The sequence below is a fragment of the Arvicanthis niloticus genome, chromosome 2 (assembly GCF_011762505.2).
Source record: "Arvicanthis niloticus isolate mArvNil1 chromosome 2, mArvNil1.pat.X, whole genome shotgun sequence".
NCBI lineage: Eukaryota > Metazoa > Chordata > Mammalia > Rodentia > Muridae > Arvicanthis > Arvicanthis niloticus.
This window is the reverse complement of record NC_047659.1, coordinates 76,554,828-76,569,384: the sequence shown is the minus strand read 5'-3', so window position 1 is coordinate 76,569,384 and position 14,557 is coordinate 76,554,828. Positions and strand designations below refer to the sequence as shown.

Here is a 14,557-nt window from a genome sequence, read left to right as displayed (position 1 = left end):
GATCTCGTATACAGTCACTCATATTCAAAAAGCCGCCTTTAACACCATTAAATCAAGGTTTAGATTTCAACAAATGAATCCGGAAAGAAACAAAAAAATCAGTTATAGCTTAGTCCCTTAATTAGATTCAGAACCTTTGCATTAAAAGGCAGTTCCTGTTGCTTGCCTTTGTAATCCCTAAAGCTTACCAGCAGCCTTCCTAGCCTAACCCAGAGCCCAGGCCAATAAGACACCCTGTCTCAAAAACAAAACAAATGCCGGTGGTGGTGGTGGTGGTGGTGGTGCACGCCTTTAATCCCAGCACTTGAGAGGCAGAGGCAGGCGGATTTCTGAGTTCGAGGCCAGCCTGGTCTACAGAGTGAGTGAGTTCCAGGACAGCCAAGGCTATACAGAGAAACCCTGTCTTGAAAAAACAAGAAACAAACAAACAAACAAACAAAAAAACCCAACTTGCTGAGAGAATCCTATCCCACAATGTGGTAGAGGGGATTAAATGGGATGTTTGTTAACTGCAACACCTGAACACTTAGCAGGAGCCACTTATCTGAATATAGCCCGTGAGGGGCTCTCTGGACTCTGGACTCTCTGGAGGTAATAGGTCACAGCCCCTGCCCTTCCTCACCCCCACATGGAGACACTTTGTCTCCTTCTGAGCTCTGTACCCAGTTTTCCCGGCTGATTTTCACTTGTTCTCATTAAGGTTATCTAGCCCCCAGCAGTCACTGCTCTGAAAGTCCAAAGTTTTCAAGGAAAACAGCAACGTTCTCTAGAAACACCCAGCATGCCCGGACTCAAGTCTGTCCTCTTCCGGGCATCAGGGGAATGCCCGGGGGAGGGGGGAGGATCCAGACTCACTGTCAGGGTACAAGGGTCCTACTAGTAGGACAAAGTTTGTCAACTCAAGGAATTTCGTCTTCCACCCTTTTGGCCTGCATAGTGTTTTGAAACCACCGAATGAGTTGCTAAATTGAGAAATCAGACTTCTACCTGGCCGTAACCAATGACTTGGTTACATTGCAGAGCTTTTCCCTTTAACACTGGGCTCCAGCCCTGCAGCTGGCCAGTCCCACCTAGCCCCCCACAGCTCCAGGATTTCCAGCCTGGCATGCTGGAAATATTCCAAAATGAGGCCTGCTTGTAGCCATGTGAATCGGTATGCCCAGGCTGGGATTGCTGCATAGATCTCTGCACATGTGTCCACTTGTACAGCTTCCAGGGGTTCCACCACCCCGTTTATTCATGTCCCAACATCTATACCCACATACCACACAGGTAATCCCTACTACTTGAGGTGAGTCTTCTCTGCCTCCCTTCAAGCCAGTCTCTGTCTACTGGGTGCTACCTATCCTGTGCTGTTGTGTGAATATTCCTGTCCCCTCCAAGATTCATCTTGGAGGCTTAACTTTCAGTGTAACTGTGTATGGTTGAAAGCAGGGCCTTACAGGGGTATTTAGGTCATGGGCCCACCCCCTTTCATCAAATTAATGTCACTATAAACCAGTTTGTAGGAATAAATTCCCTCTCCTGTTAGCCCTCTTCACCACATAAGGGAGGACACTGTGTTCTTCCCCTCCAGATGATTCAACAGTAAATGTGCCATCGTGAAGGCAGCGACCAGGCTCCTAATCTGCCAGTGCTTTGATCTTTGGGTTTCCTGTGAGAAACAACTGCCTTTGGTTCTATTTTCCTTCTCAACCACATCCAAGGAGTGACCAGCCCCCATTAGCTCCAATTGACCTGCTCCCAGACTCTCTTAGAATTACCCTGTTCTGGTCTTTGCCCTACTGCTCAGCCAAAATTGCTCTTAAAGATATCCCTAGTTCAAACTGTGTGTACTAAGTGTACGAGTGGAGCCTATAGTGCCATGTCAGCACTATAATTTTTTTAAATCAAAAAATGATTTAATTTTTAAAAATTATATAGTATTTATTGATAGGTTATTTCTCCATTGGTGAAATGAGCCAGTTCAAACCAGATTAAAATTACCCGGACATATGGAATTCAGACCAATTTGAGTAAAATTTTGTGGCACCCATCTTCCCAGTGTTTGCCAGAAATTCCAACACTATAGAATTGGTGTCCCAATTGATAGTCTGAGATCTAACAATTTATATGGAAGCGGTAACCTCAGATAAGAGTCTCTGTACCAAAGGCTCCACCAAAACAAAGATCTGGTCTTTGTTCAAATGGGGCTAATTCTAGCACAGCCACGACTCTAGCAGAGAGAGCCCAGAGGGTCCTGCACCCTAATAGGCTAGCTGAGAATAGATACTCACAGAGTCCAAAAAACTTATGTATCTAGCAGAGAAGAATAAAGGGACAGAAATGGTCCCCATGTGGCCAGGAAAGACCAGGGCCATTGGGCTGGTGACTCAACTTCTCCTGGGTTTGGCACCATCTGATAGGTTATTGCTCTGCCAGTGAAATGAACCAATTCAAGACAGATTAGATTATATTAAAGGAAGGTTTATTGGGAAGCTGCTCTTGGATGAGGGGAGTCGCCATAGGGAAGGGGAGACACACACACACACACACGGGGGGGGGAGGGAGAAAGGAAGGAAGACAAGAAGAAGAAGAGGAAGAGAGGAAGAGGACGAGGAGTGCAAAATGTCTAGATTATATAGGGGGAAGGGCAGCCCAGCCTCTAGGCTGGAAAGTTCAGGGTTGGGGGCAGGGTATGCCAGGTAGGACTGAGGGATGCTGGGAGAACCTGGAGATTAGGTCTCCTTTGATGTAAAATATGCAACTCAGTCCCTTGTACCAGGGATCCGAAACCAAACATGTGTGCATTTGTGTGAGTGGACATGTGTCATATCACATGTGTGGCAGTCAGATGACAGTTTTCAGCGGTAGGTCCTCTCCTTCCATCACGTGGGTTCTAGGGACCCAATTCGGATTGTCGGACTTGTTACCTTTACCCACTGAGCCACCTTGCCAGGGCCATGACAGCACTGTCAATGAGAGTCACTCAGCTTAGGCTCATATATCCCTTAGCTAGACAACTCTCCATTCCATACACATCAGACTAAATTACTCATCTCCCCCAGAACCTGTCCCCTTGCGGCTGCAGGTCAGCCCACAACAACTCCTGATAGTCTCTCCATACACACACTGCGGGCAGCATTCTCTCTTCAGCTGGGTTACTGGTTGCTAACTGCTCTCTCTGCTTCCTTGACTGTACCCCTGATGTATTGACAGCTACAACAGTTTACGTGGAACCTGTAGCACTACAAGTCAGATCCTGTTACACTTTTTTTTTTGTTTGGTGTTTTTTTTTTTGTTTTTGTTTTTCGAGACAGGGTTTCTCTGTGTAGCCCTGGCTGTCCTGGAACTCATTCTGTAGACCAGGCTGGCCTCGAACTCAGAAATCTGCCTGTCTCTGCCTCCCAAGTGCTGGGACCACCGCCTGGCCCTGTTACACCTTGGTTGAAAAACCTCTAAGGACTCTTCTCATGTCCCAGAGACCTTGTGACCTGCCCATAGCTCTAAGACCCTATATAAACAAGTGCCTCTGCGTTCATCCCGACCCCTCTTCCCTCACCCCTTCTGCTCTGCCATTTTACCTGTTTGTTAGGATTCACCCATGCTGGAATGCTCCACTGTAAGCCTTTGTATTGGCCCTTCTGCCTGGAACATTCCCACACAGGGCGATGTCCCACACAAGGCGATGATCTTAAACCACGTCCCCACATTGTTTAAATGCTACCTGCTGAACAAGCATGGTAGCATGCGACTGTAATCCCAGTACTTGGGAGGCAAGTACAGGAAGATCTGGAGTTCAAGGTCAGCCTGGAGTATATAGTTTTGTTCTCAAAACAGTAACAAAATATGCCATATCTTCAAAGAGACCCTACTTGAAAGTCCCACTCTGTCTTCCTTAGGATATAGTCTGGCTGTCCCTACTGTGCTCCCCCTTTCCTCGTTTGACTTGTCATTCTCTGTGATTGGCATGTCATTCTTCAGGATGCCATCCCCAATTCCAAGTGCTTAAGCGGGGGTTTAGGTATGTAATAAGCACTTGATAAACACCTCTTGAGTGTTGTATGTGAACTTCTTAGAAAGATGGTGTCTTTAAGATTATCACCAGAATTTTGTGGTTCAAAAAAAGTATTTTTTGAAGAACAAGTACTTCTGAAAATGAAAATTACTGAGATGAAGGGCAACTCAAGTTCTAATTTTAGTTCTAGCCTTCCAAGGGTCTTTCTGGCTGAGAGCCAACATCAGGACCAGGATTTATTGCCCGTGCTTTGGTCTCTCATACATACTGGCCAGCCTGGTATCCCTGGCAGTAGTAGTGTTGGGTCCACTCCTTGAGTGGAGACTGAATAGCAGGCCAGACAGCAATTCTACATCCCACAAGGGAGATTCCCCCAGCGTCAGCACAGAGGTAAGAGGCCATGAGATTTACCATGCAAGTGAGCACTGTATGTGAAGTATGTGCCGAGAGCAACAATAACAGTAGTAAATACAGAACAGAAAATAACCATCTTTGAAATGACAACAACTAGGACACATTATCTAAGCACTAACACCTAAGGAGGCGGCTGCCCAGCTCCAGGGGGCAGCTCCTCAGGAGAAGGAGGCCGACTTTCCAGGTTGCCTGGTCGTCTTCAGTCCTTGTAATTTTTCATCTTTCAGCGCCTTCAGGAATTTATCTGTAGGAGAGCAAAACAGACTCAGCTGTAGCTGGGAAGGTTTTTGTTTTTCAGGGTCTTCCTATATAGCTCCAAGCTGCTCTGGAATTCATGATCCCTCTGCCTCAGCCTCCTAAGGATTGCAGGGGTATACACCTCCACTCTGAGAAGGAATCTTCTAACTTCCAGAGCAAGCTTCTGAGAAGTAATTGTGCACGACCCTAAAATCTCCTAACTTGTCTAGCTCATACAACTGAAAAAGGCCAGTTCTAGGGACTTTTTCCTCCTGTGGCTATGTATGTATCCTACAGGGTATTAGATTAATTAGAGACCAGTCCTATGGCCATGCATACCTAAGTGTATAGTTGGGTCTTTTTTTTATACTTCACCCCACTGTGTGGCAGAGGGGACCAACTTAACTTGTGCAGAACAGGTGAAATTATCTTTCCAGAGCCACTTGCCTTCCTCTAATAGTCAAATCCAAGCCTTAGAACAGAGGGTGCAAAAGGATAGCCTAAGGCTACTAATTCCTGAGCAATTAGTCCTTCTGGAAATACAACTGGATTTAACTGCCTCACTGTCCAATAGAGAGGCATCAGTTCATATTTCAAAGGATTCCTGCTTACATCAGCACACTTGGTCTGTTCTGGTGTAGACCCCCAAAACCTCAGACTTAGATGTCAAAGTCCAAGATCTTGTCCGAGGGCTTGGGGCCCAGGGAAGGGCAGAGCCCAAGACTTCTCAGTAAATGACTGTGCGCCTTCAAAGTTTGGGCAATTCCTACAATCTCCTTCCACCCACAGACTCCAGCATAAGATTTGAATATTGGAGATTAATGTCTCTAGAGATAGAGAGCCTGTGGTGGGTGGAGCTCCAGATTACAGAAATGTGGTATTACCGTGTAGGAAGGCTAAATTCAGGAAGAGAGTGCTTCGGTGTCAAGAGACAGTGTCAACATTACTTCAAGGGGTAGCCACTAAAGGGTGAGGTTTAAAACTAAAGGGCTTGTTTAGCTCAGGTGTGTGGTGAGGCAGGGGTCGGTTGAAATTCAGCACGTGGGGGTCTAAACCTCTGGAGGACAGATTTTGGGAGTGGGACTCCTAGGGCTGGGGACCATGTAAGGTCACATTCTGGTGCCTGACTCTAGGGGGCAATTAGGGCAGTAGGATTGGGCTCCTTTGGCAGTCACGCACAGCGCTGGGAGTCGAAGCCGTCCCCAGTGATCGTGAGCAGCTCCAGCTCCTTAATCCGGATCTCTAGCTCACACAGCTCCTCGGGGTGGGAGGTGGAGGCTAGCCAGGGGGTCGTGGAGCCCGGGACCAGGGCCGAAGTTGCCATCTCGGGGCCTGGAGGCGGCGAGTAGAAGAAGCGCAGAGGCTCGTAGGGAATAGAGGCCAGGCCTGATGGCCAGGGAGGAGGACACGGACGCTCGCTGGGGGGACCCAGGCCAGGCGGCGGCGGAGGCACGGTGGCTGGGGGTGCCAGAGGCAGGGGTCGGACCCCCGCTACCCCTGCCACCCCGGCCGCCGGCGTCCCGCCCGCCTTCAGCGGCACAAAGAGCTTCTTCCAGATGTTAAAGTCGCTCAGCGGAGACGACGAGATGCCCCGGTCGTAGAGCGACGGAAAGTAGAGGGGCGGGGCCGGCCGCTGGCTCATCTTGGGGTTCTGGCTGCCGCGCCGCCCCTTCGGCATCTTTTGAATGGGAGGCTGCGTGAGAGGAACCCCGCGCCGGGAGACGCGCGCCAAGGCCCCGTGTCTAGGAGTTCGGAGATTCCACAGGCCCCGCCCCGACGGAGCGCGGCCCCACCCTTCGCTCTGGCTCCGCCCCTAGAAGGCGGAGCTCTGGAGAGCAGAGGCCCCGCCCCACGAGTCAGCTGTGGGCAAAGCTATCGTCCTTGACTTCTTAGAGTCCAGCTGCTGCCCTAAACTGCCGGCCCCAGAATAGCCCAGGTATGCTTTCGCTTCGGCCCTAGACTCCTCCCAGCAGCTTTCAATTCTTTTCTGCTGCTCTCATACACTAATAATGCACACGGATTTGTCCAAGGCTAAGAGAAATTCAGCCTTCTCCTTTTATCAGGGAGTGGAAAATATTTCCTAACAACTGGGTCCTTTTTCCTAGAGAACTTGACTCATTATTTAGAAACTGAAAAAAAAAAAAAAATGGGTGGTTGACTTCATCCTCTACAGAGGGAGAAGAAGAAATCTTTCTGGTAAATTAAGTGATGCTATGGAATATTCTAGAAATGGGAAAGCAGTCTGGATTTGTAATGACCCTAAAGCAAACAACTTTTTTTCTTTTAATGAAATGCAGTTTAATTCTCTTCTGAGCTTATAAGTTATCAGGAGCTGACGCAGGCAGCAAAACACCAAAAGGAAATTATCACGGAGTCCACTTTAGTCGCCACACCCATTCCTGAGAACTGAACGTTCTGTCCAAGAGATATGTACAACTCATTTTTGTGAAATAGTAGCCAATAACCAAGGAGAAGTCGGTTTCCTTCAGGTGACTTATTCTTATAATGATCACCTGTGGGAATGAACAGGGAGGGGTGGGGGCCATGAAACCCCAGGCTCAGCTCCATGAGTGAATGCTGTGTGTATACATCTATGTGCTAAATACACGCAGTAGGGCAGCAAAGGATGGAGTCTGATATTCAAATGCTAGTCTTGAGCAAGTAGTTTGACTTGGGGGAGAGGTTGGTCGTTTGCTTTTGGGTTTTGAGATAAGATAGCCCAAGCTGGACTAGAACTTCCTACGTGGAGCAGGTTGGCCACAAAGTTACAGCAGTCCTCTTACCTGTCTTACCTGGTGGCCTTAGAGACAGGCATCACCGCACCCAGCATGTTGCTTGACTTGTAAACCAGTTTTTCATTCTTTCCTTTTTAAATTGTATTTTATTTGTGTGGATGAATGCATGTATGTGCTCCCTGTACGGTCAGAAGCCCACAGAGGTCAGAGGAGGATATGGGTGCCGGAAACTCTATCAGGATCTTCTGCAAGGGCAGTAAAAGCTCTTAACAAATGAATTATTTCAACAGCACTGTTAAGTCAGCTCATTGTAAAATAGGTAAGAGTCCCTCCCCCACCTCCTGCATCAAAGAGCAAAGGCTATTTTATTACTCAAACAAGAGGAACCTGAGCTAAATGGTGAAAAGAAATATAAAGTAGGTTTGCCCAAGAGCAACTCCCCCATTAATGAAATATTTATATACTCCAGCTACCCCACATCATGGTCACTGGTGAACATGGGCACATTCTGGCTTATGAATTAAAGAGGGTAATTTTCCCTCTCCCCACTCCTCTTCTTCCTCCCTCAACAGCTGCATGACCTATTGTTTTCTCTTTCTAACTCAGATAAATTGCCCTCAAGTTCCACCCTGTGTCTTTTTTTTTTTTTTTTTTTTTTAAGATTCTTTCATCTGTGACATCAAGAACCTGTTTTTAAAAGGGACTCTGTGTCCTACCATGGCAAGGCCACGGCTGCCTTCTTGGCCTCTGATCTTCAAGTCCCTCTTCCCGGCAGCAGGCTGGCTCTTTTTGGATGTTGTTTGTGCCATAATCTAAGGGCCATGCTATTCTAAGAAACACAAAACAGCCCTTTATTAGTAATCTGAATTAACCATTGTGCTGGTGTGGACGTGAAGGCTTAGATATTCCCACCTCCTTCTCAGTTCCCACTATTTCAGAAAAATGTTCTCAAAAATGCAGTCCAGCCTTTATGTTTGTTTTCTAGGTAGATGTATTCCCATGTATTTGTGGAGGTAGCAAAAATAAAATAAAACTTAACAAGTTATTGAACTTGAAGTCTGAGAGCTAGGCCAGTGGAGTAGGGTGTAAAGAAGCCTGGACGAGCAGACACCTGAGTAGACCTCATCAACAGGAACCAAGAAGCTGTGCTGACTTTGGGCGGCTTCCTCCAGCTAGGCTCCACGCCCCACCGTTTTGAGAAACTCCAAAAATAGCACCATCGGCTGAAGACCAAGCAGCCCAAAGCAAAGCCTGTGTGGAAACCTTAACAGAGTGGAAAGCTTGAGAATTACATCTGGAAAGTGCAGAGCCCTAGAGCAGAGCAGGATCAACAGTGCCCTATCCAGTGCGGCCAGCAGAGAGCCGGCACTGCTTCTTGGTGTTCTAGTGATGATACGATCACAGTCCTTTCCCTTTGCTTCCTTCACCCACAGAGGCTGGAGAAAGTAATTCTGGCTTTCCCCATTCCTCTTGCAGCTCACATCCATTCTTGTAACACATTCTGGCTACAGGATCCAGATCCAACCAGAATATACAAATAAGAAGACAGACAGTAGGGAGTTTTATACCAATGATTTTAATTTTCTAGTAAGGAAAACTGAAACACGATTTCCTCAAAATCTCTTTCTGTCTTGACCTTGGATGCAGTGCAGGAAGGTCTATAGTGGCTCTGTGTTTGTGAGGGAAAGACCAAGAATACCACCAATATAGCAGCCCAAACAGTGTTGAGCAACTGAACCAAACCTAGCAGCTGCTTACTTCTGGATTGTTTGCAGCAACAAAACAGATTTGATTACAATATCTGGGTTGTCTGTAGTTTGTAGCTGAATACTGGAGAGAGGTGTAGTTTCAAGAACAACAGATTTATTTTGTTTCACTAGTCCTTGCATAATAACTTCACTTGGGTGACACCCCAAGAGGAAAACATGCCTGTTCTTTATTTTGTTTGTTTGTCTGTTTGTTTGTTTTCAAGACAGGGTTTCTCTGTATAGCCCTGGCTGTCCTGAAACTCACTCTGTAGACCAGGCTGGCCTCGAACTCAGAAATCCACCTGCCTCTGCCTCCCAAGTGCTGGGATATAAGGCATGTGCCACCACTGCCTGGCTATGCCTGTTCTTTATGTTTTGGTTGTGGGAGCTTTTATTAACAGTTTCCAAAGACTGAAAAGATGGATTTCAGTTCCCAGAAGGCAACTGAAATTTCTATTATTAGAAAGGAGGGACCAGAGACCAAGTGACAAGGAGCCAAACGTCCCATAGCAGTAGGTCCCTTCAGGGAAACCGACAATGCCCAGATGCTCTGTTCCCAGCCTCCTACAGCACAGGGCTTTGTTCCCACCAGCTACCCCTTCTCACCAGTAACTGTCTCAGCCAAGTCGCTTTGGTTGCAACAGATAGAAACTTGGTCAAATAAGTTAAAAACTCAGAACATCGGAGACGGGATTAGTAAAGGGAGGACTTAGCTGAACCTCAAGGTGAGCTGCTTAATAGCCTAGCCAGGGAAATGGGTGCCATCCGTGATCTCTATCTGTAATCTGCAAATCCTTGATGAATTTAGGTTCAGGCAATACTATTCATATTGAAAACTGAGAAGAATTACATGGGCTAGTATACTGATGGTGCTTACAGTCATGCTGGGCATGAAAGAAGCCCTTGGGCTGTAGCTGAGACTTGTGACATAGGCCTGAAAGTCAAGCTTACTCCAGAGGCCAAGACTGGAAGGGCTAAGTTTCAAGGTCTGCCTAGGCAGTATGACAAAAACCTATCTCAAAATACAAAGGTCTGGAGTTGTAGCTGACTGTAAGCCCTTGGTAGTGCACAAGGGCACAAGGCCCTAGGCTCAATCCCTCACACTGTGGGAATAGAGGAGGTCTCACACAGAGCACTGCACTCCCTGTCGAAAGGTCATTCATTAATCACCAGTTAGTACTGGGTTCATAGAAGTAGAGTTTACAGATTACAACTCAAAACTCCAGGTGTGGCCCAACATGAGTCACTACCAGCCACCACACACACACATAGGTTTCCTGACAGCCAGGTTAGCTGGGATTTAAGGAGTCAAGAATACCCAGGGACAGTGGTGGTGTATGCCTTTAATCCTAGCACTTGGAAGGCAGAGGCAGGTGGATTTCTGAGTTTGAGAGGCCAGCCTGGTCAACAGAGTGAGTTCCAGGACAGCCAGGGCTATACAGAAAAACCCTGTCTCAAAAAAAAAAAAAAAAAAAACAAGGCTGAGAACAGCAATGTCCCCACCCACCCTGAAGGATACTAATCACAGAGAGTGAATGCCCACTCCATAGACCAGGAAGCTCCTGGTCATCCCCTGCAGGTCATAAGCTGGCCTTCCCTTGGCCAGAGGTTCTGGACCTACCCAGTGGCTAGAGGGAAAGTAATATTCTTGTTTCTAATAGATTATTGTAGGCATTCATCCAAAAAGTAAGGCATTCAATATGGTCATTCTTACTCCCATGTAAAATGAGAATATATGGACAGGGAGCCTTAGATGAGCTAAGATTATTCATCAAAGAATTTTATTTTAGTCATGTAAGAAACCTAGGAAGGAGACCTCTGACCAGTTCTTTACATCAGTCAGTGTTATAAATATGGTGTGAGTTTCTCTTTACATCACTCACTATTATAAATATGGTGTGATTTTCTGTAAGCCCGAGGCCTCTGTAGCCCTAACAACCCCGCTCTCTGGTATGTTAGGCAGTTTTTGTGGCCACAATGATATGCCTGAGAAAAACAACTAAAAAAAGAAAGTTTATTGTGGCTTCCAGGTTCAGAGGCTCCATGGATAGCTGACTCCATTTTTGATTGGTGACAAGGCAAAGCATCAGGGCACAGAGTTTATGGCAGAGCAAAGCTGTTTACCTCATGATATCCAGGAAGCAGAAGAGGAAGGAGCTGAGGGCCCAGCATCCTCTGGAGGAGCGTGCACCCCTCCCAGGTACCACCTCCTAAAGATTCTGTCACTGCCCAATCAATAGCACCAAACCATACCACCCCATAATTAAACCTTCATTATGGCTGGCATGCTGCTTATCAGACCCTTACAGTTCCCTTCCCCTTCAGATCCAAAGTGTATACAGAAAGCCCAAGCTAGGTTGTTTTGGGGTTTTGTTTTTCCGAACAGGACTAGTTGATAAGGTGCTTGCCTGCTGTGCTTGAAGCTCTTGACTCCATCTCTAGCACCTCACAAACTGGGTTTGGTGCTACGCTTGTCATCCTAGCACTCAGAGGGAGAAGTAACAGGAAGATCTCGAGTTCGAGGTTGAGCTATATTAAAATACCTGAGGTGGACGTTTCAAAGCAGAATGTGATGGTGTTCTGTGTGATTTGCTCTAAGCCTGAGGCCTCTTAGCCCTAACAGCTTTGCTCTCTGGTGTGTTAGGCAGCTTTTGTGGCTGCAATCAAAATACCTGAGAGAAACTGCCTCAACGCTTTGCCTCAACACTTTTGGGGCTAAGTGCTCTGGTCAAGAGAGAGAGTGGGGCAAGCGACACAAAGAATGGAGACAAGACAGAGTGTGATCAAGTCTCTTCTTTATCAAGTCTCTCTTATTGAAGGGAATTCTGAGGTATTTATATACACAAGCAGGAGAACACAGGTGAAAACACTTTACCACGTGCACCATACAGCTGAGGTCACTAAACAGCAAAACAAGCTATGTGGGATAAACAATATATTTATCAGAGTGTGCTTCAGCTGTTGTAGGCTTTTGACAACCAAGTCTTTCATCAGGGTATATGGTTCCATTTGGCTGCAAAGTTGATCTAGCCGCTTTCTACTAAAGTCGGCTCCCAACAAGAAACAATTAAAAAGAAGAAAGTTTATATTTCTATATATGGCCTTCTGCCTTCTGGAAAGCTTACACTGTTAGGGACCTTTTGAATGATAAAACAGACACTTATGTTCTCCTTTGTCAACAAAGGTAGGAACTGATTTCTTCAAAGCATGGACGTGTCAGTCCTATCCCAGGTTTCCTTCCAAAGCTATCCTGCAGCACATCAAAGACTGCACACAAGGAGAGTAGAGAGTGGCAGACCACAGAGCTCAATGTGAATGTGTCACCTTACTGCCTTTAGTGGCCTTGAGCAAGTCAGCCAACTTTTCCAAATCATTATTTTATTATTTTATGTATATAAGTGTTTGCCTGCATGTCCATGTACCACGTGTGTCCCAGACTGGTCCAAACTGCTCCAGGCTGCCCCACTTTTGGGGGATAAAATGTGCCAGCCCACACTGCCCCACACTTGGGGGCTAAGTGCTCCAGTCCAAGGATCAGTCAACAGGGTCTAGCAAGAGAGAGAGTGGGGATGGAGGGACAAGAGAATGGAGACAAGACAGAGTATGTGATCAAGTCTCCTTTACTAAAAGGAAACTGTGGGTATATATATACTTTACCACATGCCTTGCCTCCGTGAACAAGCAGGGGAACACAGCTGAAGACACTTTACCATGTGTACCTTGCAGCTGTGGGCACTAAACAACAAAACATGATATGTGGGAAAAACAAGATATTTATCAGAGTGTGCTCAGCTGTTGTGGGCTGTTGAAAAACAAGTCTCTTGTCAGGGTATATGACTCGAGATGGCTGCAAAGATAGCCACTTTCTGCTAGGAGTCGGCTCCCAACACACATGTGTGCCTATGGAGAAGGTACCTATGGAGAGTACATCTGATCCCCTACAAGTAGAGTTACAAACAGTTGTGAGCTGCCAGGTGGGTTCTGGGAATTGAATCCAGGTCTTCTGGAAGAGGAGTCAATGCTCTTAACCACTGAGCCATCTCTTTTCCCCTGCAGTTCCAATTCTTATGCAAGGTGAGATGGTAGTGCTGATGAAGACAGACCCAGAGCTGGCAAGCCCCCCACCTGCAGTTGCTCTCATCACAATGTCAGATGAGTACCACCTTGAGACAATACTACCTTATCACGAGCAGCTCTTAGTGGAGAGAGCCATTTAGCAGATGTGTTTGCAAGCAACAGAAACCAGTATGTGCTAAAAGGCTTTGAAGACTGATGAAAGACTTACCTTGAGCAGATAAATCGCCTGGCCCTACGAAGAAGGAAGATGTATACATCTAGACATTTGGTTCATTGGAAGTCTCAAATCCAAAACTGAGAACACAGTCAGACAGGCACCACCTTAAATCCTGAGAGTGCCTGCCAGGATATAAGAGGCATCTACCCACACCTTGACATTTCGTGCTTCTAAGATTAAGTTGGATATTGGGCAGCATTCTCCAGGGCATATAATATGAATTCTGTTTGCAAACCCACAGGATATACCTCTGAATCCATAGCCCATCTCTTAAAGACAGCCCAGCACTGAACAGTCTGACAGTTTTTATGAAACCAGGTAACCTGGTATCTTCTTGCGTGGCCTTAGCAGTGCTGCCTGTGGGTTCAGGCAGCCACTTCATGAGCACAACTTTGTGCAGAAAGAAACAGCTGCCCTCCTTACCTAGGAGGACCCAAGTTCTGTTTTCAAAAACTACCTTTTTGGTGCCAGTGAAAGGGCTGAACGGGTAAAGGAGCTTGGCTCCAGAGCTCCTGGATCTCACACAATAGCTGAGAACTGACTCTACCAAGTCTTCCTCTGACCCCTTCATATGTCACACACACACACACACACACACACACACAGAGAGGGGGGGGGGGAGACGCAGGGGGAGGAGCGAGAAAAACACAAATGTAAATTTTTTTTTTAAAAAAAGACAAGGTTCTCTGAGTAGCCCAGGCTGTCCTAGAACTCACTCCGTAGACCAGGCTGGCCTCAAATTCAGGGATCTGCCTGTCTTTGCTTCCTGAGTGCTGGGATTGGCATGGGCCACCACATCCAGTTTACAAATGTAACTTTTTAAAACAAATTTAAAACAAACAACTCTACCCTTTCCCCCAGCCATTGAACTCCACGACTCAAGATGTGGCTCAGACAGTTTTATACTAGAATCTGGATCTGGAGATAGACTTCTGGAGCAGCAGTTCCTAGTTTTTTTGGACTCTTGGATGCAACTCACCCACTGTTTAAATGAGTTAAATTCAGTTATAGTTTCTCAGAACTCCTGTTGAATATCCTACTTGGCTCCACCAACTGAGGAGATAAAATGCTTTTGAGGAAACAGCTGTAGCTGATAATAAGACTTGGCAGAGAGAACTGAGAGAAAGATCAT

At 46.6% G+C, this 14,557-nt stretch overlaps 1 protein-coding gene and 1 long non-coding RNA gene across 2 annotated transcripts; one reads left to right on the top strand and one right to left on the bottom strand.

The window, feature by feature from the left end:
- Positions 1 to 2,445: 2,445 nt before the first annotated feature.
- Positions 2,446 to 6,350, bottom strand: C2H11orf91 (chromosome 2 C11orf91 homolog). Its single transcript, XM_034495948.2, has 2 exons — positions 5,828 to 6,350; positions 2,446 to 4,655 (listed from the first exon to the last, which is right to left on the bottom strand). Exons 1-2 carry the CDS (start codon positions 6,324 to 6,326, stop codon positions 4,570 to 4,572), a joined length of 585 nt encoding a protein of 194 aa, XP_034351839.1. The 5' UTR covers positions 6,327 to 6,350; the 3' UTR covers positions 2,446 to 4,569.
- A 133-nt stretch (positions 6,351 to 6,483) lies between these two features.
- LOC143441380 (uncharacterized) lies at positions 6,484 to 14,029 on the top strand. Its single transcript, XR_013108718.1, has 3 exons — positions 6,484 to 6,584; positions 11,162 to 11,331; positions 13,188 to 14,029. It is a non-coding gene; the product is annotated as an uncharacterized LOC143441380 (long non-coding RNA).
- The last annotated feature ends 528 nt before the right edge of the window (positions 14,030 to 14,557 follow it).

Bases quoted from the DNA above. Each gene is read 5' to 3' on its own strand.
- C2H11orf91 (XM_034495948.2), bottom strand. From the start codon at position 6,326: ATGCCGAAGGGGCGGCGCGGCAGCCAGAACCCCAAGATGAGCCAGCGG. The intron at 4,656-5,827 runs GTGCGTGACTGC...GCTCTCCTACAG, and splicing joins CGGCTTCGACTCCCAGCGCT to ATAAATTCCTGAAGGCGCTG.